Source organism: Hyperolius riggenbachi, chromosome 5 (assembly GCF_040937935.1).
Source record: "Hyperolius riggenbachi isolate aHypRig1 chromosome 5, aHypRig1.pri, whole genome shotgun sequence".
NCBI classification, from domain to species: domain Eukaryota; kingdom Metazoa; phylum Chordata; class Amphibia; order Anura; family Hyperoliidae; genus Hyperolius; species Hyperolius riggenbachi.
Genome location: NC_090650.1, coordinates 305,330,385 through 305,350,311, shown reverse-complemented (window position 1 = coordinate 305,350,311; position 19,927 = coordinate 305,330,385). Strand labels below are relative to the sequence as shown.

General features: G+C 42.1%; 1 protein-coding gene across 1 annotated transcript in view; it reads right to left on the bottom strand.

Annotated features, from left to right (window-relative positions):
• The window catches only part of AFG3L2 (AFG3 like matrix AAA peptidase subunit 2), an 82,418-nt gene that overhangs the window by 53,043 nt on the left and 9,448 nt on the right, over positions 1–19,927 (bottom strand). Inside the window, exons 2-5 of the mRNA XM_068237140.1 lie at positions 19,356–19,446; positions 16,607–16,675; positions 6,945–7,057; positions 6,634–6,783 (exon numbers count right to left, since the gene is read on the bottom strand). Coding sequence (XP_068093241.1) covers positions 6,634–6,783; positions 6,945–7,057; positions 16,607–16,675; positions 19,356–19,446 — 423 coding nt within the window. The remainder of the gene's footprint in view (positions 1–6,633; positions 6,784–6,944; positions 7,058–16,606; positions 16,676–19,355; positions 19,447–19,927) is intronic.

The following is a 19,927-nucleotide window of genomic DNA, read 5'->3' as shown; positions in this document are numbered from 1 at the left end:
TTCCCTAGCGAATAGATTCTCAAAGCTCTATCCATTGAACACTGAAGAAACAAAGTTTATTGATATTGCCCCGGTAGTAGATGCTTCTATCATGAGACTAGCGAAACACGTAACCTTACCTATGGATAACGCAGTTTTATTTAAAGACCCATTAGATAGGAAAATTGACTCTGATTTAAGGAAAGCTTTTCTGGCCGCTGGAGCGGCATGTAAGCCAGCCATAGCTTTGACCTCCCTGGCCAAGGCCATAAAGATATGGGTAGATAATGTAGAAGTCATGTTGAATTCAGACACGGATAAAGATACAATCATTAAAGCATTAGACGAATTGAAGCTCACTGGTGATTTTGTTGGGGAATCAGCAATAGATACGATAAGATCCTCAGCAAGATCAATGTTACACACTGTCACAGAGAAGCGAGCACTCTGGTTAAAGCCTTGGTCTGCAGATCAGGCGTCCAGGCATAACTGGTGTAAAATTCCTTACGATGGGACTCATTTATTTGGCCCAGTCATGGACAAAGCCATCTCGGTAGTTACTGGAGGAAAAACGGGATTAATTCCGCAAGATAGGAAACCTAAGGAATATAGACAGCAAAATTCCAGAAGGTTCTTTACAAACAGATTCCAGCAGGCACGGTCATACAGACCAGGAAAACAGTTTAGTAGAAACTGGAGAGGAACACAGCCAACATTCCTCAAGTCTAACAGGAATAAAGCAACCCCTTCTACGCAGCAGAGTAAAAAATCGTTTTGAGGGTGCGGCCACTCAAGAATCTCCGGTAGGGGCAAGACTTCGTCTCTACTGGAAGTCTTGGGTGGAGGCCATAGAAGACCCGTGGGTTCTGAAAACACTAAAGAGGGGTCACATGTGGAGATTCGGGAGAACCCCTCCCGTAAGTCGTTTCATCATGACAAAGGTTCCACAGAACGAACAAAAATATCGAATCCTGATAGATTATGTCCGTTCATTGGAAAAGGCAAAAGCAATAATTCCAGTTCCAATAGGGGAAAAATTCAAAGGAATTTATTCACCACTATTCTTAGTGCCAAAATCAACAGGCAATTGGAGACCGGTTTTAGATCTAAAATTTCTAAACCGTTATATAGAGATAAGGCATTTCAAAATGGAATCCCTACAATCAATAATCCCCATGATTCAGGTGAACGATTGGATGTCATCTGTAGATCTGGCAGACGCATACCTACATATCCCAATCAATCAACACTACCAAAAATTCTTACGTTTCGCTGTCCAAGGGAAGCACTATCAGTTCCAGGCACTGCCATTCGGTATCTCTACGGCCCCAAGATGCTTTACAAAGGTCCTACTACCAGTAATAGCTTTTCTCAGAACGCAGGGATTGCGGATTTTCCATTATCTAGACAATATACTTCTTCTGAATCAGGACAAAGATTTTCTTCTTTCTCATCAGGAAAAGTTATTAACAACACTGGAGAGCCTGGGATGGTTAGTGAACCTAGAAAAAAGTCATCTTATTCCCTCACAGGACATGGTGTTTCTAGGAGCCAGATTTATAACAACAGAAAACAAAATTATGTTGCCACAACAAAAGGTTTGTTTAATTCAGGAAAAAGTGTTACAAGTCATACATACACGGAGACTATCGGTGAGACAGTGTATGAGCCTATTAGGGACATTATCATCGACAATACTGATGGTCAGGTGGGCCCATTGGCACCTGAGGGTTCTACAGAATTACTTTCTGAGAGAATGGAACAGGAAAAGTTTGAAGCAGATATTAATCCTTCCGGAACAAGTGATTTCGTCCTTGTCTTGGTGGACGACCAAAAAGCATCTTTTGAACTGTCATCAAATCCAGCCTCCAACGCCACTACTGATTACCTCCGATGCAAGCGGCTCAGGTTGGGGGGGCTCACTGCAACGGTATCCACATGCAAGGAAAATGGATGCGGCCAAGCAATCGTGTCCCATCAAACGTCCTGGAACTGAGAGCGGCTTTTATGCCCTAAAATCCTTTCACTTCCTAATCTACAAAAAGAATGTATTATTGAGAATAGACAATGTAACTGCGGTTACCTACATAAAAAGACAGGGGGGAACTCGGAGCTTAGCTCTGCTTCAGGAGACGAGCAAAATAATGGATTGGGCACAGAGGAATCTGGCCAATCTGTCAGCAACCTACCTACCGGGGACCAGCAATCATATAGCAGACCATCTGAGCAGGACATTTGCAGATCAGAACGAGTGGCGACTGAACGATCAAATATTCAATTGGATTACAGAACTATGGGGCAGACCAGAAGTGGACCTCTGGGCGACTCCGTGGAATGCGAAAGTAGAGAGGTTCTTCACCAGATACCCTCATCCGGGAGCATTGGGAACAGACTGCTTAACGCAGGAATGGACTTTCAGCACAGGATATGCCTTTCCTCCACTTCCCATGATACCCAGGTTCCTTCAGAAAGTGTCAACAGGGTCCGCCACGATCATAGCTATAATGCCGTTCTGGCCCCGGAGACCCTGGTTTCCCTTGGCGATACACTTGAGTGTGGAAAAGCCAATAAAACTCCCGCAGTGGCACAATCTTCTGTTCCAGGGGAAACTTCTGTATCCGGATGTGCAAACACTACACTTAACTGCGTGGAAACTGAGAGGCAAGCATACTTAAATCAGGGCTGCTCCAATCCTGTAGTAGAAACTCTCCTAAAAGCTAGGAAATCCTCAACAAATTCAACTTATTACAAAATCTGGGAAAAATTCGCTACCTTCGCATTGGAAAAATCTTTTGACAAATTATCACCTAATGTAGGTAATATCTTAGACTTTCTTCAGTCAGGAGTCGACAAATCGCTAAGCCTCTCGGCTCTAAAAGTCCAAGTCTCAGCTATATCAGCACTGACAGCTACGAAGTGGGCACTACATCCATTAGTGGTACAATTTCTTAAAGCAGTTCTAAAAATCCGTCCACCGAGAAAACCTTTTTTCCCGAAGTGGGATCTGTGTATAGTCCTTGATGCAATGTCTCTGCCACCGTTTCATCCTATAGAAACAGCATCCTTACAAGATATAACTTTAAAAACCCTTTTTCTTACAGCAATATCTTCAGCGAAGAGGGTGTCAGACCTGCAAGCTTTAGGTTGTTCAGGAAATTTGCTTGAGTTCTATCCAGATAGAGTGTTAATTAGACCAGTACTCTCCTATATTCCAAAAGTGGCCTCTGTGTTTCATATTAATCAGGAGCTGACGCTCCCTACCTTCTCAGTCGAAGGGGAGGACCATCCTTTAGATGTCGGCAGGTCAATAAAAGCCTATCTGGCAGCCACAGCTTCCTTCAGAACATTTGTTCATCAATTCACAAGGAGTAAACAAAGGCAAAAAGGTATCTGCAAGGACACTTTCTGCATGGTTAGTAAAAGCTATTCAGAAAGCATACCAGTTGAAAGGTTTGCCAATACCTCAAGAAGTGAAAGCTCACTCCACGAGGGGTATGGCTGCATCATATGCTCAGTTTTCAAAAGTATCCTTAGATACTATTTGTAAAGCAGCTAGCTGGTCATCTTCAAATACGTTTGTTTCTCACTATAAAGTTGATTCTGCTTTCTGGTCATCCTTGAATTTTGGTAAAGCTGTATTATCGGCAAACTGTTAAATAAAAATAGTGTGTTTACTGCAATTTCCCTCCCTCATTATTGATTGGATACATCCCATATGTATGCCGCCATGTTTATGCAAGAAACTAGAAAATTGAATACTTACCTCCAGTAATTTTCTTTTCTTGTATAAACAATGGCGGCATACAAATCCCACCCTTCTGTCCATTCGAGGACTAATTTTTACCAAGAATGGCGGAGGGGGGGGATTGTTCAAGTCTTATAGAGAAGTCTGTCCTATGGGGTCAGGGGGGCGTGGCCTAACCCATATGTATGCCGCCATTGTTTATACAAGAAAAGAAAATTACTGGAGGTAAGTATTCAATTTTCTAGTTTCTGTGTCTTACCCTCTTGCTTGAGGGTGTCAATGATGGCCTTCTGGACAGCAGTCAGGTCGGCAGTCTTATACATGATTACGGTTTTGAGTAATGAACCAGGCTGGGAGTTTTTAAACGCCTCAGGAATCTTTTGTAGGTGTTTAGAGTTAATTAGTTGATTCAGATGATTAGGTTAATAGCTCGTTTAGAGAACTTTTTCATAATATGCTAATTTTTTTAGATAGGAATTATGAGTTTTCATGAGCTGTATGCCAAAATCATCAATATTAAAACAATAAAAGGCTTGGACTACTTCAGTTGTGTGTAATAAATCAAAAATATATGAAAGTCTAATGTTTATCAGTACATTACAGAAAATAATGAACTTTATCACAATATGCTAATTTTTTTAGAAGGACCTGTATAGAGTTGGGAAAATTTTGTCCTAAAAGTGGAAACCTTGCGGCATGACCACCAAATGTGGACAAGGGTACCTGTGCTGGGGCATCCCCTGAAACAGTGGTCCGAGACCGAGAGATCCATAAGGTGGAGATTATGAGGCATTAAAGTGGACCTGAACTCTTGTACAGGACAGAAGGAAAACCTAGCAAATGCACCCTGTATGTATTTAGAGAATTTAGCCTGTCTAATTCCCCCTCATCTGTGACCAATCAGAAGTTGTAATTTGATCCCTTAGCTGTGTCACTTGACTGCCACAGCAGAGATCTCATTTGTAAACAGAGGATGTTAACAGTATGTCTGCTTCCATAAAAGCAGGAAATAGACAAATTGCAGGATTTGTATAAGCTGTAACAAAGAAATGTTTTTCTTTCAAGGTTATTACGCCGCTGCTTATCTTTTAGAGCAGAGAGGAAGTTCTGAGTTCAGGCCTGCTTTAAAGGTATGATGTGAAGGCCTTAAAGACTTCAATATGAATACTATATGGTTTTAAAGCATCCAGCCCATTTATCAGGTTTTGAATTTAGATCCTGCTCCCACTTTAAAACAAACGGGACATTCGGCTCAGTAGGGGGATGAATTTGTTCAGAATAAAGAACAGAAATCAGTCCTGAAATCAGACTGATCTGCATAGCTCGGAAAGCGTCCTCTCTCAGGACCTAAATCTTGCACAAAGCTGACTGTACATAGGAGTCTTCCCGGACCCTATTCAAATTGTTGACAAGGCCAAGGGATCTAATCTGCTAGGGAAATCTGGGTTATTCTAGAAGAGGCGGAGTGTTATATTAGAAACAGTATTTCAGTCTAACCTTGTGCCATAGGCTTAATGTGTAATAAGTTATAGGGGAAACTATTTGGATGGCTCTGTGTGTTTTATCAGATGCCCACAGGAGCCCCTTCCAGGAGCATGGGGCTAGCCCATGGTTTTCAATGGCCACCCAATGGAGACCTGAGCCCCGTCATATATTATGGGGATTTGTGTAAGTTGTGACGCCACATAGTATTTTTCAAGGTTTGGAACCGTCAAATTGCAAATGTGGACTCCGAGATACTAACGAGCAGTGGCTGGATAGTGGTTAAGGGCTCTGCCTCTTACCCAGGAGTCCAGGGTTCAAATCTCGGATCAGCCTGTTCAGTTAGCCAGCACCTATTCAGTAGTAGACCTTAGGCAAGTCTCCATAACACTACTACTGCCTATAAAGCGCGTCCTAGTGGCTGCAGCTCTGGCGCTTTGAGTCCGCCAGGAGAAAAGTGCAATATAAATGTTATTTGTCTTTTGTCTTAAGAAAATGGTGTTGGAGCTAGAATGCTTATGTTGCACCTACGCTAGGTTGGTATAAAAGAAGATAGTTTTGGTTTTATCAATGTTGACTGAGGCCTGAGACATCACTGAACATCTGAAGTAACTGCAAGAGTATAGGGACAGAGGTGCGGGGTTGTGAAGAGTCATCAAAATATCATGAGCAAACATGCCAAGTTTAGATTGCATACTGTTAAATTCGTAACCTTTAGGGCCTGTTCAGACTATGCGCGTTCCTAGACGTTTTCAGGGAACGTGTCTGGGTACCAAAAACGCATAGAAACGGCTCCTAATGCTTTTGAATGGGCTAGTTCACATGTATGCGTATGAGACGCATACGTTTCTCATCCGCATTGCTGCACGCAGTTCTGTGCGTCACGCATAGAAACGGACGCAATGAAAGTCTATGGACGCGTATCAAAAACGCGTACTATTGCATTTTTAGCGTCCGTTTTCCTCTGCGGTTCCCATAATTCTTTTTTTTCCCCTGGGTCACGTATGTGTGCAAAACGCAATAGAATACGCATTAGAACGCAAGAAAAACGCATTTGTGTTTTTCAACTTGCGTTTCTTTGATTTTAAACGCATTCTTCATACGCAGATAGTCTGAACAGGCCCTTAGGCCCAGTTTACATTTAATCAGTTGCTCTCTGTTGTAACTGAAAGGACAACTGATTTTCAAAGTAATGCCCATGTTTTCCTATGGCACTGTTTCCACTATACGCGTTTTAACTGAAATCTTTTTCACAATGCACTGCTATGGAGAAGAAAAAAAAACGCGTACCAACTGATTAAGTGTAAACGGGGCCTTAATGTTGGCATTTATAGGTTTGTAGAATCAGTTAAACATTTGCTTATGACACACTCTCACTAATCACATATCAGTCTTATAAAAATTGGAAGCACACTTCTTTTACTCACCTGGCCTTTTGATAGGTAGTTATTTACAAAGTCCTTCCATGTGATCTCTACTGAACCCTTTCTGAGGAGCATATAAAGGAAAAAACCCCAAAACGCAGCATTGGCCAAAATGTATGCCCGGCGTGTATTGCTATTCCATGCTAAATCTTTCTGCAAAGCAAAAAACAAACACCAAATTACCGAATAATTAACAGGCATAACTGGCAAGGCCTATTTTCACATGTAAGCAAACATTTCATTATTAGAAACTGAACTTGCATATTTGAACTGTTAGAACATTTAAATCCAGCAGATAACATTTTACAACTTACCATTTGAAATTTTGACCACCAGTCATCTTTCCTGCCACCTTTTTTGCCTCCTCCCCCTCCTCCTCCTGAGTCACCACTTCCACCTGAGGAATGCTTTTCATTATGTTTAGCATCTTCAGAGACAAAAAAAAAATCAAGACAAGTACTAAGAAGGAAAATATTGCATATTAAGTAACTAGAGTAAGAATGATCCCTTCAAGCATATGCTACAGCCCAAAAGAGAAAAGCATGACAGACATGTCTCTGCAAACCTTCTAAAATCCTAGTTTCTCAGCTGTGATACTATACTAACGGTCCAATGTGTCCAGGAGATAAGTAGATGAGGTGGTGAGACTTAAAGCAATACAGAAGAGAGCTGAAAAAAGAATAGTCAGAAACTCACCCAAGAAGTGGGAAGGTTCTGGAACCCATAGAGCCTTTCAGGTTCTTGCTCTGTGCCATTGTTCTAGTGATGGACCCCTAGGAAGTTCTGCAACCAGCTTAGTCAAATAAGTCTTTGTCTCTTTTCAGGCAATCTTCGATAGTACTCATAAACCCCAAGTACTTCCAAAGATGAGCGGACCTGTCATGAGCATGCATGTGTCTGGGCATGCGCATATGCAGTATAGGTGTGCCAGTCTTTGGCAGTACATCGAGATGCAAATACTTTCAAAGACTCCCAAGGTGTTCCCAAAATGCAGAACTTCACCGGGGACGGTGCACAAAAGAGGTCACGGAGCGAGGACCAGGAGGGTTCTAAGGGATCAAGAGCTGTCCATCTCCAAAGGTGAGAATCTCACTCTTTCACCGCTTTAGAGTATATTTAAAGCAGGGCTGTCCAACTCGTCCTCAAGGGCCATATCCATGCCAGTGTTTAGGATGGACTAAAAAAATTGAGAAATATGTTCTACTTGATGAACTACACCTTTCCTGATTCAGTCCCAATAATTAATATGAGCTGTTCCAAAGATGTGTGAGGACCCCAGCCCTTGAGGTCTGGAGATGGATACACTAACACCAAAACACAAAACATTTTCAGAAGGTGGTCATCTGCTTCTATGTTCTTTTCATGACAGATATAATTTAAAGCAAACCTGCTTATATAGAAATACCTGAACTGTATACAAGGAGCCCTGTAACAAAAAAAGTTTTTTACTTACCTGGAGCATCTTCCAGCCCCGCACAGTCTTTCAGGTCCCTCTGTGTTCTCCGGGTCCCCCTCAGAAAGATTTTCGACAAAGCTTAGTTGCGGACAACTACACAAGCATGGTCCTGTCCACGCACTTCAATCGCGCTCCTGTTGCTGGAAGCGTTCTGCACATTCATTCATGCAAAAGAATTGTACTGCGCATGTGCAGTTCTAAGTTTTCCTGCAGAAAACGCACAAAACCAGACAAGTGTGCTCCCTGCCTTAAAGCCCAATTACACCCAAAACTGAAAAAGTCCTAATACAAGCCCTGGACAATAACACCGGATCAGCACTCTTGTTTTCCAGTTTGTTATTTCATTTTGTAGTTGAAAATAAAACCTACTACAGAAAACTTTCATGTTATTGTAATGAATGTCACATGTTTTCACTCAGAAGAAAAGAAAAATCATGGAATCACTCTGTAATTTGTAAATTAGTTTGCAATAGATAGTCGTTAATGATCTGTAGCATCTGGCTGACAAGAGCTGTCAGTGGAAGCAATGGGAAGGATTATAAAACTCCATTAACTTGTTCAGAACCGCAGTAAGTAGAATCTACGCCGCATCTGTGGCTCTCCAATTCCAAATACACACAATGAGATTTTCTGGCAGATTTACTGCCAGATCGACTATTTCCAGCATGTCGAATTTGACTTTCGATCGATTTTCCGTTGAAGTGAATGGTAAAACGGTCGGAAAATCGGTCAGGAGCCTTTTTCACTGGCACACAAGGAGAGAAAGAGGTCGGCAAACTGCAAAAACAAAGTTCGCTGGCACTCCAGTGGATATAGGACGCAATGAGGGATGAAAGGACTCCAGCTGACTGCGTCCATGTGTGTTCAACCTAGACTAGCTAGATTGTATTGCTACACAAGGAGAGCAAGAAGTTGGCACTGCTTGTATGAACTTTAATTGCAGATGGTGCAAAACAAATGCATGGCAAACGTGCATATACCGGAAGGCAGCAATCCAAACTTTGCCGGTGGCTGCGGTGCACTAGAACCTTCCGGCTGTTTTGTGAGCTTCTATGGAAGCTACAAGCCTTGTCGCCTCAATAGAGATGCACGAAGGACGAAACGGGTGTAAAGCTCTAGAGCCCTGCATCCACCCACAACGCTTGGATTGCTGCCTTCCGGTATGTGCACGTTTGCTGTGTATATGTTTTGCACTATCTGCAATTAAAGCTCATACAAGCAGTGCCAACTTCTTGCTCTCCTTGTGTAGCAATACAATCTAGCTAGTCTAGGTCAGAGCACGCTTTTGAACACACACGGACGCAGTCAGCTGGAGTCCTTTCACCCCTCATTGCATCCTATATCCACTGGAGTGCCAGCGAACTTTTTGTTTTTTGCAGTTTTCATTGGCTCTTAACCTCCTCATCACTGTGAGCCAATCACAGTGATCAGGAAGGGAGAGAATGAAAAAAGCCTCTGGTCCTTAACCACTTAAGGACCACAGGCTTACACCCCCCTAGTGACCAGGCAATTTCTTTTACAATTCAGTGCTCTGCAGCTTTAACGGTTTCCTGCACGGCCATTCAACTTTGCACACAAATGATTCTTGCCTCCTTTTCTTGCCACCAACAGTGCTTTCTGTTGGTGGCATCTGATTGCTGCTGCACTGTCTTTTTTATTAATTTAAAATGATTTTTTTTTTACATTTTGATACTTTTATGTTATTTACCTCCCTCCCCCCGAGATCCAATCACTAACCCGCTCTCATAGGCATCAGCCGAGAGGGGATCACATTGTGAGCCACTCAAGGGGGCAGCTTTGTCACTAAAACTGCCCCTGTACAGGTTAAAGGGACCAGAGGTGCACGTCTCAAATTAGTTAAGGCAGCAAATCAGCAAGCCGTGTGGTAGTTTGGTGTCTAAAATTTGTGGCAAGTACAAACAAAATGGAAAGGCTGCAAAAAGAAAACACACAGGTAGACAAAGAAAGACGACATCAAAGTGCCAAGACGAAAACTCTTGGCACTTTGGGTCTTGAAAATAGAAAATGCACAAAAAAATAATAGACCTACAGGCAAAAATAGGAGTCAAGCTTTGTGATCTCATAAGAAATCAGCTGAAGAAAATGGGATTTAGGTACAGAAAAGAAAACATAACCATGAACACTTAGAAAAACAACACAGGGTTACAGTCACCAAAGTCACAGACTGTGGATGATGGGATGACAGTGGTGATGCTGGAAAGTTTGTTTATTGCCATCCCAATTAGTAGGAGGGCTTTTCGGTCTCTTTTAGTCCCCTATACTTTCCTAGTGGTTTGGGTCACCCCAAGCTGCTTGGGTACTGTTGCCATCCCAATGAAACATATAAAGACAACTGCCTGAAGAAAACAAGCTACTGGAAATTTCCACATTCATTGATAATATGGGGTTGCATGTCAGGAAGGGACCAGGGTAGATGGCAGCAGGGCTGTGGAGTCGGTACAAAAATCTTCCTACTAACTCAGACTCCTCGGGTTTACGAAACCACGACTCCAACTCTGGGTACCCAAAATGGCCACGACTCCAACTCCGACTCCTTAGTCTAATACTTAACAGGGCTGTGCATTTTGTACAAAAATCATCCGACTCAGACTCCTCAGTTTATGAAATCAACGACTCCGACTCCAACTCTGACTCCGGGTGCCCAAAATTGCCCCGACTCCAAAGCCCTGGATGGCAGTCATTACCTCTACAGGTGGACACTGATTTGAGACGCCATTCTCATTTCATCAATCTAAACCAGGTTTGGCAATGATGAAGTCATTTTTCAGGGTGATAAGGTATCCTGCCTTTTTCTTCAGGAAAGGCATTTTAGCTCTGTGATGCTAATTACACCAGAGAGAAAATGTGTGCATCAACCAAGTGAACCTGACAAATCTGGCTTTGCAAATTTGGCCTATTGGCTAATCACGAGACATTGCTCATGCAAATATGCATTTGCTTTCGCATGCCTAAATATGCAGGGTCAAAAACCAAAACCGCAAAGCAATCGCCCTGCGGGAATTAGTTCATGCTACATTAGCACTATCCAGGGGCGCCACGAGGAGGCTTCTCAATGCCCCCATACAACCGGGGGGCCGCGGGGGTCCCAGGCTCTCTCACTGCCTGGAACCCACACAGCGGCACCCCGGAGGGGGAGGCTGGGGGTGCAGGTGATCTCCCCAGCGTGGCCAGCGCCGGGAAGAGCCGCCCGCACACACCTCCCAAAATTAAAAACAGGCACTTACCTTAACGTCATTGGGAAGCCTCCTCGTGGCGCCCCTGGATAGTGCTAATGTAGCATGAACTAATTCCCGCAGGGCGATTGCTTTGCGGTTTTGGTTTTTGACCCTGCATATTTAGGCATGCGAAAGCAAATGCATATTTGCATGAGCAATGTCTCGTGATTAGCCAATAGGCCAAATTTGCAAAGCCAGATTTGTCAGGTTCACTTAGTTGATGCACACATTTTCTCTCTGGTGTAATTAGCATTGCATTTTCTTTCCTTTGGAGGCAAGTGGTGAATGGCTTGTTTTAGGAGGTGAGAGCCCTGGAGCAGGCTGTTTGCGCCTGTCCTCCCCTTATGTGTCGCGCCCAGGTCATGTGCATGTAGCAGAACGCAATGGACGTTAATGGTAAGTGCCTGTTTTTAATTTTGGGAGGTGTGTGCGGGCGGCTCTTCCCGGCGGTGGCCACGCTGGGAAGATCGCCTGCACCCCCCAGCCTCCCCCCCCAGGGTGCCGCTGTGTGGGTTCCAGGCAGTGAGAGAGCCTGGGACCCCCGCGGCCCCCCGGTTGTATGGGGGCATTTGGAAGCCTCCTCGTGGCGCCCCTGGATAGTGCTAATGTAGCATGAACTAATTCCCGCAGGGCAATTGCTTCGCGGTTTTGGTTTTTGACCCTGCATATTTAGGCATGCGAAAGCAAATGCATATTTGCATGAGCAATGTCTCGTGATTAGCCAATAGGCCAAATTTGCAAAGCCAGATTTGTCAGGTTCACTTGGTTGATGCACACATTTTTTCTCACTTATCAATGAAATTCTTGAAACCCACTTGATGGCATCTCCTAGAATGGCATTATTGGGATTGCTAGACGGTACCCCTGCAAATAAACACTCGCAATATCTTGTCAAAATTCTATGTTTTTACGGACGCAAGAAGATACTACGTACATGGAAATCCGTTAAATCCCCTTCCTTCAACTGTTGGAAGAGAACCGTCCTTAAAACTCTACCACTATACCGTTTAACTTACAAAAGTAGGAACTGCCCTCAACGCTATGACAAGATTTGGGCCCCCTGGTATAATAATGTGGATGCACTCCCAACTGGCCCTGAGGGTTGATTTTCCTTTTATGCAGCCTCTCATCATGATAAACTCAGTGAAGGCAGCGGGGTGGGGGAGGTGCTGCTGGAGAACCTTTTTCTCTTTCTTCTCTTTTCTTTTCTCTGCTCTATATTTCTTCCTCTTTCTCTATGCTCTTTTTTCCCTTCCAATTCTCGCTCTCTTTTTTCATTCTCCAAGATCCACAGGGTGATCTAAAGTTGGATTTGCTTACTCACCTATTAGTCACATAATCGAAGTGTATAATGATAACATTATAAGCTATGCAGTATCATTTGCAATTCTCCTGTATAAATACTGCTGCTTGTAAGTAATGTATACATATTTACTTCTGTTAAGACGTAACCACTTTTTGATGCATGCTAATGTAAGCAATAGATACTGGCAATGTCTTAATCCCTGTTGGATTGATGTACTGTACTTTACTTTTCTCAACTGTGTTTATGCAATGTTATAATACAAAACAAAAATTGATTTGTAAAAAAAAAAAAAAAGGATAACTGTAGTGAGAGGCATATGGAGGCTGCAATATTTATTTCCTTTTAGGCAATACCAGTTACCTGGCTATCCTGCTGATCCTCTGCCTCTAATACTTTCAGCCACAGGTCCTGAACAAGCATGCAGCAGATCAGGTGTTTCTGACATTTGTCAGATTTGACATGGTCAGCTGCATGCTTGTTTCTGGTGTGATTCAGATACTACTTCAGCCAAACAGATCAGCAGGGTTGCCAGGCAACTGGTATTGCTTAAAAGGAAATAAATATGGCAGCCTCCATATACCTCTCACTACAGTTCTCCTTTAACAGCTGGCTAAGCACTCGTTACCCTCGTTATCCACAATCATTAACTGCCTAATTTACACATAGGCCTCAATTAACTAAGCAGTTTACACTAGTCTACAAATGGTTTTTAGTCTACTGATGGTTTGGTCAGTTGCATCAAACAGGAATTCAATATTACCAAATGTTTTAGATCTGTTTTTAGACCTGGTCTAAACCATTTGGTAATTAGGTGGGTAAAGCAGGGGAAATGATCAAAAGATGCAATTCACAAACAAGTAGCTATGACTGACATCCTTCTCCTTTGATGAGCTCTCCTCTGCATACAATTAAACGCCTGCATAATTAATTCTAAAGGTTCAATCCTCACATCTAAAATACCTCACAGAATTACTTTACCTACAGAAATCAGCTGGTCTAATTTTCATCAGAAAAAGTGGGCGTGGTTCCTCCTTGTTTGCCTTTGTGAATTGTGTAGGTACTGAATGTTAGACCAGGTCTAAAAACAGGTCTAAAACATTACACCAAACCATCAGTAGACTAAAAACCATCTGTAGACTAGTCTAAACTTCTTAATGAATTGAGGCCATAGTTTGGTAGGAGGAATTTTGAGAGACTTCTCTGTATTTTATATTGACTGTTGTGTTTACGTAAGTGCTAGGAATACTGCTTGTATCAGAATTATAGGATAGCCAAGCCACTGGTATTGCATAAAAGCAAATAAATAGGGCAGCCTCCATATTCCTTTCGCTTCAGGTTCCCTTTAAGTCTTGTACACCTGCTAAATAGTTCTAGGCCGAGATGACCGTTTAGGGCCGCCTGTCGAGTAACTACCCCGTGTATGGTGACCCCAATGCGTCATTGTGAGATCTCGTCCAAGGTCAGGTCGACACTATTGTTCTGCTCCTTAGCTCTCCAGCACCATGTAGCTTTGTCATGGGCCACGCGTCACCCCTCTGCCTCCCTCCGTAACAAAAAATGTGAATTACTTAAATGACCTCTGTCACAAAAACCTTAAAGTGTAAAATACGTGTAAACATATACAAATGAGAAGTACATTTCTTCCAGAGTAAAATGAGCCATAAATTACTTTTCTCCTATGTTGCGGTCACTTACAGCAAGTAGTAGAAATGTGACATTGCCAACAGATTTTGGACTAGCCCATCTTCTCATTATGGGTTCTCAGGGTTTTCTTTATTTTTAAAAGCACTTATTGAATGGCAGTTGCTCTGTCCAACTGCCAAAAAGTGTGCAGCAAGCAGGGAGGCTGGCCAACATCTATGTATAAATCTTTTTCAGTGAAATGTCTTTATAAAGAATAAAGGCCATGCTAAGAATCCCCCATGAAAAGATGGACTAACCCAAAACCTGTTGGTAATGTTAGATTTCTACTACCTACTGTAAGTGACAGCAACATAGGAGAAAAGTAATTTATGGCTTATTTTACTCTGGAAGAAAAGTACTTCTTATTTGTATGTGTTTTCAATTTTAAGATTTTCGTGACAGTTCCTCTTTAAAAGGGAACCTGTACTGAGTAAAATTATTTAAAATAAACACATGAGGTAACTTCAAATGAACATTACATAGTTACCTTGCCATCAGTTCCTCTCAGAAGCTCACCATTTTCTTTTGACAATGATCCCTTCCAGTTCTGACAACATTTTGTCACAACTGAAATATATCAGTTGCTGTGAGTTATTTATCAGTTGCTGTCAGTTATAGCTGAGAGGACAACTGATGTGCCAAGTAATGTCTATGTTTCCCTATGGCTCAAGTGGGCAATGTTACAATTTAACAGTGTGCTGACCAGGAAGCTGATATGGGGTAATGGCCATTTTCAAAATGGAGGATGGAGAATTCCCTTGATCACAGTGGACAAACAGGATGCAGGAGAGGAGAAAGAAATTGAGGAGTAGACTACATGGGAGGTAAGTATGACTTGTGTATGTTTATTTTGACTTTTAATTTTCAGTTCAGGTTTTCTTTAAGTATGGTAAAAAGGTCAAAGTAAGAAAAAAAAAAACCTGTGTGGGGGACCTTTATCAAGAGAGTCTGAGACAAAATATTAGTAGGTTTTTAGAAATCCGTGCAGAACTGTCTCAGACATCAGAAGTAATCACAAAAATAGTGCAGATTCCTTCTTAAACTGTTAGGAATAGGAGGAGTTAGGAAGGTCTCTCAGACAGTGCAGTGTGTGAGGGGAAATTGCTGTTGGTGAGGTAACCAATACATCTGCTGTACTGCATCAATGCCCAGCACTTAATCACAGAACAGCTTCACAGGACACCTGGCAGCAGGGGGCGGAGCACTTCACAAATCATGTCTTGCCTGAACTGCTGCACTATCTGTAAAACTGCTATTCGGGTCTTTTTCCACTACCCTGCGATTTGATTCTGATCGCAAATCGCAAGGTACATTAAACTAATGGAAACTGCAGCAGCAATTTCCATTAGTGCGATCTTTTCCAATATCTTTATAAAATGCTATCGCGGTTTCAATTTCCACCACGCGATTCAGCTACTATACTCAGTATAGTAAAGCTCAATTGCATCCAAAACGCACCAGGACGTCAATTTCAGTTTGTCCCAAATCATCGCAATTGGCGATGCGATTTTGGTCACAACGAAATTGACATCCTACTGCGTTTTGGATGCGATTGAGCTTTACTATACTGAGTATAGTAGCTCAATCGCATGGTGGAAATTAAAACGCAATTGCGTTCGCATTTCATAGTGAAAAAGAGCCTTTAAGCACTTCTTCTGCAGCAATTTAGGAATGGATTTGCACTTTTCTTAACTAGTGCAGCTCTAGAAATCCACAGCAAACTGCTGCTATTAAGTAGGATTTGAGAACTTTCTTAGTATCATGCAGAACTGTTCCACTGCTGGCTAGAATAGTTTAAGAAGAAAAAACTGTCAGTGAGGGCCCATTCACACTAGAGCATTTTGCCACGATTTCTGCAAAATGCTCAAACGCTAGCGTTTTTTAAAAGCGCTAGTGTAATGAAACCCTATGGGCCCGTTCTTACTTGGGCAATTTGCGCTAATCACTGCAAATCGCCAAAAACGCAAACGCTTCACCTGCACCATTTTCAGGCGATTTCCCAGTGATTGTGCTTCAGTGCTATAGAAGTGCTAAACGCGATCGCGGCAACATCGCCGCAGTGTTCAGTGATTTTTCCGCATGAAATCGCTGAAAAATCTCTCCTGCAAAAATCGCCGGCGTTTTGCGTTTCTAAGTGTGAATGGGGCCTAAAGCTTTGATAAATGTGGCCCTGAGAGAAGTTGTAGTTTCAGGACTTCTACGTAACACTATTGTATAGGACATGTATGAAAATGTCAGGACCACGAATCAGAGCGAGAAAAAAAATAAGTCAAAGGATAACTGGTGGCGTTTTACCTTTTGCCTCTACCTTGGAATCATTTGCTTGCTTGCCATTTTTCCCATTTTTAAAGTATTTCTCGAAACCTAAACAAGAAAGAAGCATTTAAAATGAAATTCCAATTAAAAAGGAAATGGCTATGAGAAGAGATCCCACTACCGGGGAGGGAGTATATGTGCGTCAGGCATTTCATTAGAATGGACCCCTTGGTTTACACAGATGGCAGAGAGACAGATTATTCCTCTTTATATAAGAAACCACATGGGGGCATTTTAGCATAGAGATATTTCCACTGTCACAATAAAGCCACAAAGTTTGTATGTCTCATCTCTTGGATTACCATTCTTTTATTTGTTCCACAACCAAAAAACAGTTCTGGCTTGAGATCCACTTTTATACGGTTCTGCTGGACACCGCCCCCTCCCAAATACTAGTATGCATCCATATGTCATTGTTTAATAAGGTTCAATGAATCCTGTTGCTAAGAAATGTACTAAGGAGCTGTTGATTGCATCTTTCCTTATAACATTACATAGCTGCAGAAAAAGCCTAATGTCATTTGAAGTTCATTAATGTATTAACCACTTAAGGACCAGGCCATTTTTACCTGATCTGTGCTGCGTGGGCTCTCCAGCCCAGATCAGGATAGAGCCAGCGCGACCAGACTTCCCCCCTTTTTTCCCCACTAGGGGGATGTCCTGCTGGGGGGGTCTGATCGCCACCGGCTATTTTCGCCTTGGGGACAGGGGGGGGGGGGCTCCGCTGTATGATGTAAACAGCAGGGATTTCTTCCCCGCGTGCTTACATTTAGCCTGCGAGCCGCGATCGGAGGCTCGCAGGCTGTTCACGGAGACACCCTCCGTGAACTGACATGGAAAGGCCACTCGAACTAGCGGCCGTTTAAATGTAAAACCACTTAACACCTAGGTCCGCCGATCGGCTGACCGTGGTCGTTAAGTGGTTAAGCAGCACACACATACCTAGTGCTGCCCGGAAGCAGACTGTTATTTATATATTCCCTACAACTGTCTCTAGGGGCTGAGACACACCAGAAAAGCTCCCGAAACGCTAGAGGTTTCAAAAGCTCTTCCCAATGTAATGCTATGGGTTTTTTTTACAAAACCTCATCGCTCCAGTGTGCATAGACATATAGGATAACATTAGCAGGAGGTTTCAAAAACTCAAAACGCTCAGAAAAACTCTTCTGGTGTGCACCAGGCCTAGCAGAGGGCTCGGGCCTGTTGCCTCAGAACAGGTGCTGCTTGCAGTTTACAAGAATCCCCAGCCTGTGAAACCGTGTTTTCAGTCTGAGATTAATTAGGTTTATGAGAATCAGATGTACATCTTGCTCAGAAAAAAAATATTGCAAGTGGTACACAAAAAAAAAAAAAAAAAAAAAAAAAAAAGTTGACTAACGGTTTTGTTTCTTTGGATTGTCAAGACCAGCATATTTATTACATTTTACATGATTATCTGTTAAAGGACTTATTTTGTTTATACCTGGAGATACAATTGAATAACCATACACTGTATATATGAAACACCATTTAAAGACGAACTATAGTGAAAATAATGTAATGAATGAATTTTTTTTTTTGTTTTTTACAATATTCTTTAGTCAGTGCTTGCTAATTGTAAAATATTTCCTCAACTCTGTTAATATTCTAATTTATCACAGTTAAGGCTCATACACACATCAGACCATAGTCTTTTGAAAATGAAAGATCACAGACCAATTTTACCCCCTTCCATGTAGTATGAGAGCCATACCTACACAGTCTATTCTATGGAGCTGAACTCCCCATCAGACAGAAATCTTTGCAAGATGCTGCACACAAAGATGCTGTAGACATTCAAAAGATCAGTACCTGCAAAAGATCTGTTCCTGCAAAAGATCCGTTCCTGCAAAATGCATTCATAGTCTATGATATCTGCAGATCATCATACACACCTTGTTTAACAGACATTCAAATGCAGATCAGATCCACCAGGATGGATTTTCAGATCTGCAGATGATTGTCTGATCTGCAGATGAATGTCAGTTAAACAAGGTGTGTATGATGATCTGCAGATCTCAGACTATGAATGCAATTTGCAGGAACGGATCTTTGGCAGGAACAGATCTTTTGCAGATACTGATCGTTTGTGTCTGTACAGCATCTGGGTGTGCAGCATCTTGCAAAGATTTTTTTCTGATGAGGAGTTCAGCTCCATAGAAAAGACTGTGTAGAGTATGGCTCTCATACTACATGAAGGGTGGTAAAATTGGTCTGTGATCTTTCATTTTCAAAAGACTATGGTCTGATGTGTGTATGTGGCCTTAGATATTTAGTCCTGTCAGGTGATCTATGTGGAATGTCTGTTAACTCGGTGTTCTGAAACCAGAGAAAATGATGCCTGGTCTCCCAGAATGAGAGGAGAATTCCACATATTTAAACAGTGTAGGCTAAGTATCACTGGGAGGGCGGGGCTACATATCAATATACAGCAATATATACTGTAGATATAGAAAGTGTTTCTGATGCTGAAAAAAATTACTGTAAAAGTGGATATCCTGAATAATTTACTGCATTCTACTCACTACAGGGCTGACTCTGAAAATCACAAGTGTTATAAAGCAATTACTGTAAGTGTAGCCAGCTTATATAATGGAAATAAATAATTCACTAAAGCTACAAAAGGAAAATATGTATTTTAGAAGCAAGAGCTGATAACCCCGCTTTATTACTCAAATAACAAGGTTTCACCTGCATAAAAGAAAGTTACCTTTAGGAGGCTGTGAACAGAGCCTTCTGTAAGCAGCTATCACATCAGCTAGTAAGGCATTGCTGTCTGATGTACTCCCTTCTTTTTGAATCTGCAATGCAACATATAATTATTACACACAAAAAAAGAAGAAGAAAAAAAAAATAATAATAAGGTTATCTACACACAAGCCTATCTATCTATCTATCTATCTATCTATCTATCTATCTATCTATCTATCTATCTATCTATCTATCCATCCATTCTCATTTTCTCTCTCGTTAAAGAGTAACTGTCAGGCTGCAAAAGCTAATTTAAACCTCTATTCATCTGTGTTAAACAGTTTAGAAGGAAGCCAAAAAGGCAATACTGAAGTTAAAAATCTCTCTTACTTTGATGTTTGCTGAACAGCAAGGCTCGTTATTCCCAAGCTCCTAAGGAGGCCGGCAGGACGCATAACAGATACTGCAAAGCATTCTGGGGCTGCTTCTTCTCCTCACTGCACTCCCTTGGTCCTCCCCTTCATTTCCCTATCCCGCCCTAAGGCTGCTTTCACAGTGAGAAGTTACAGGCGCATGTTACAGCAGCTTGTA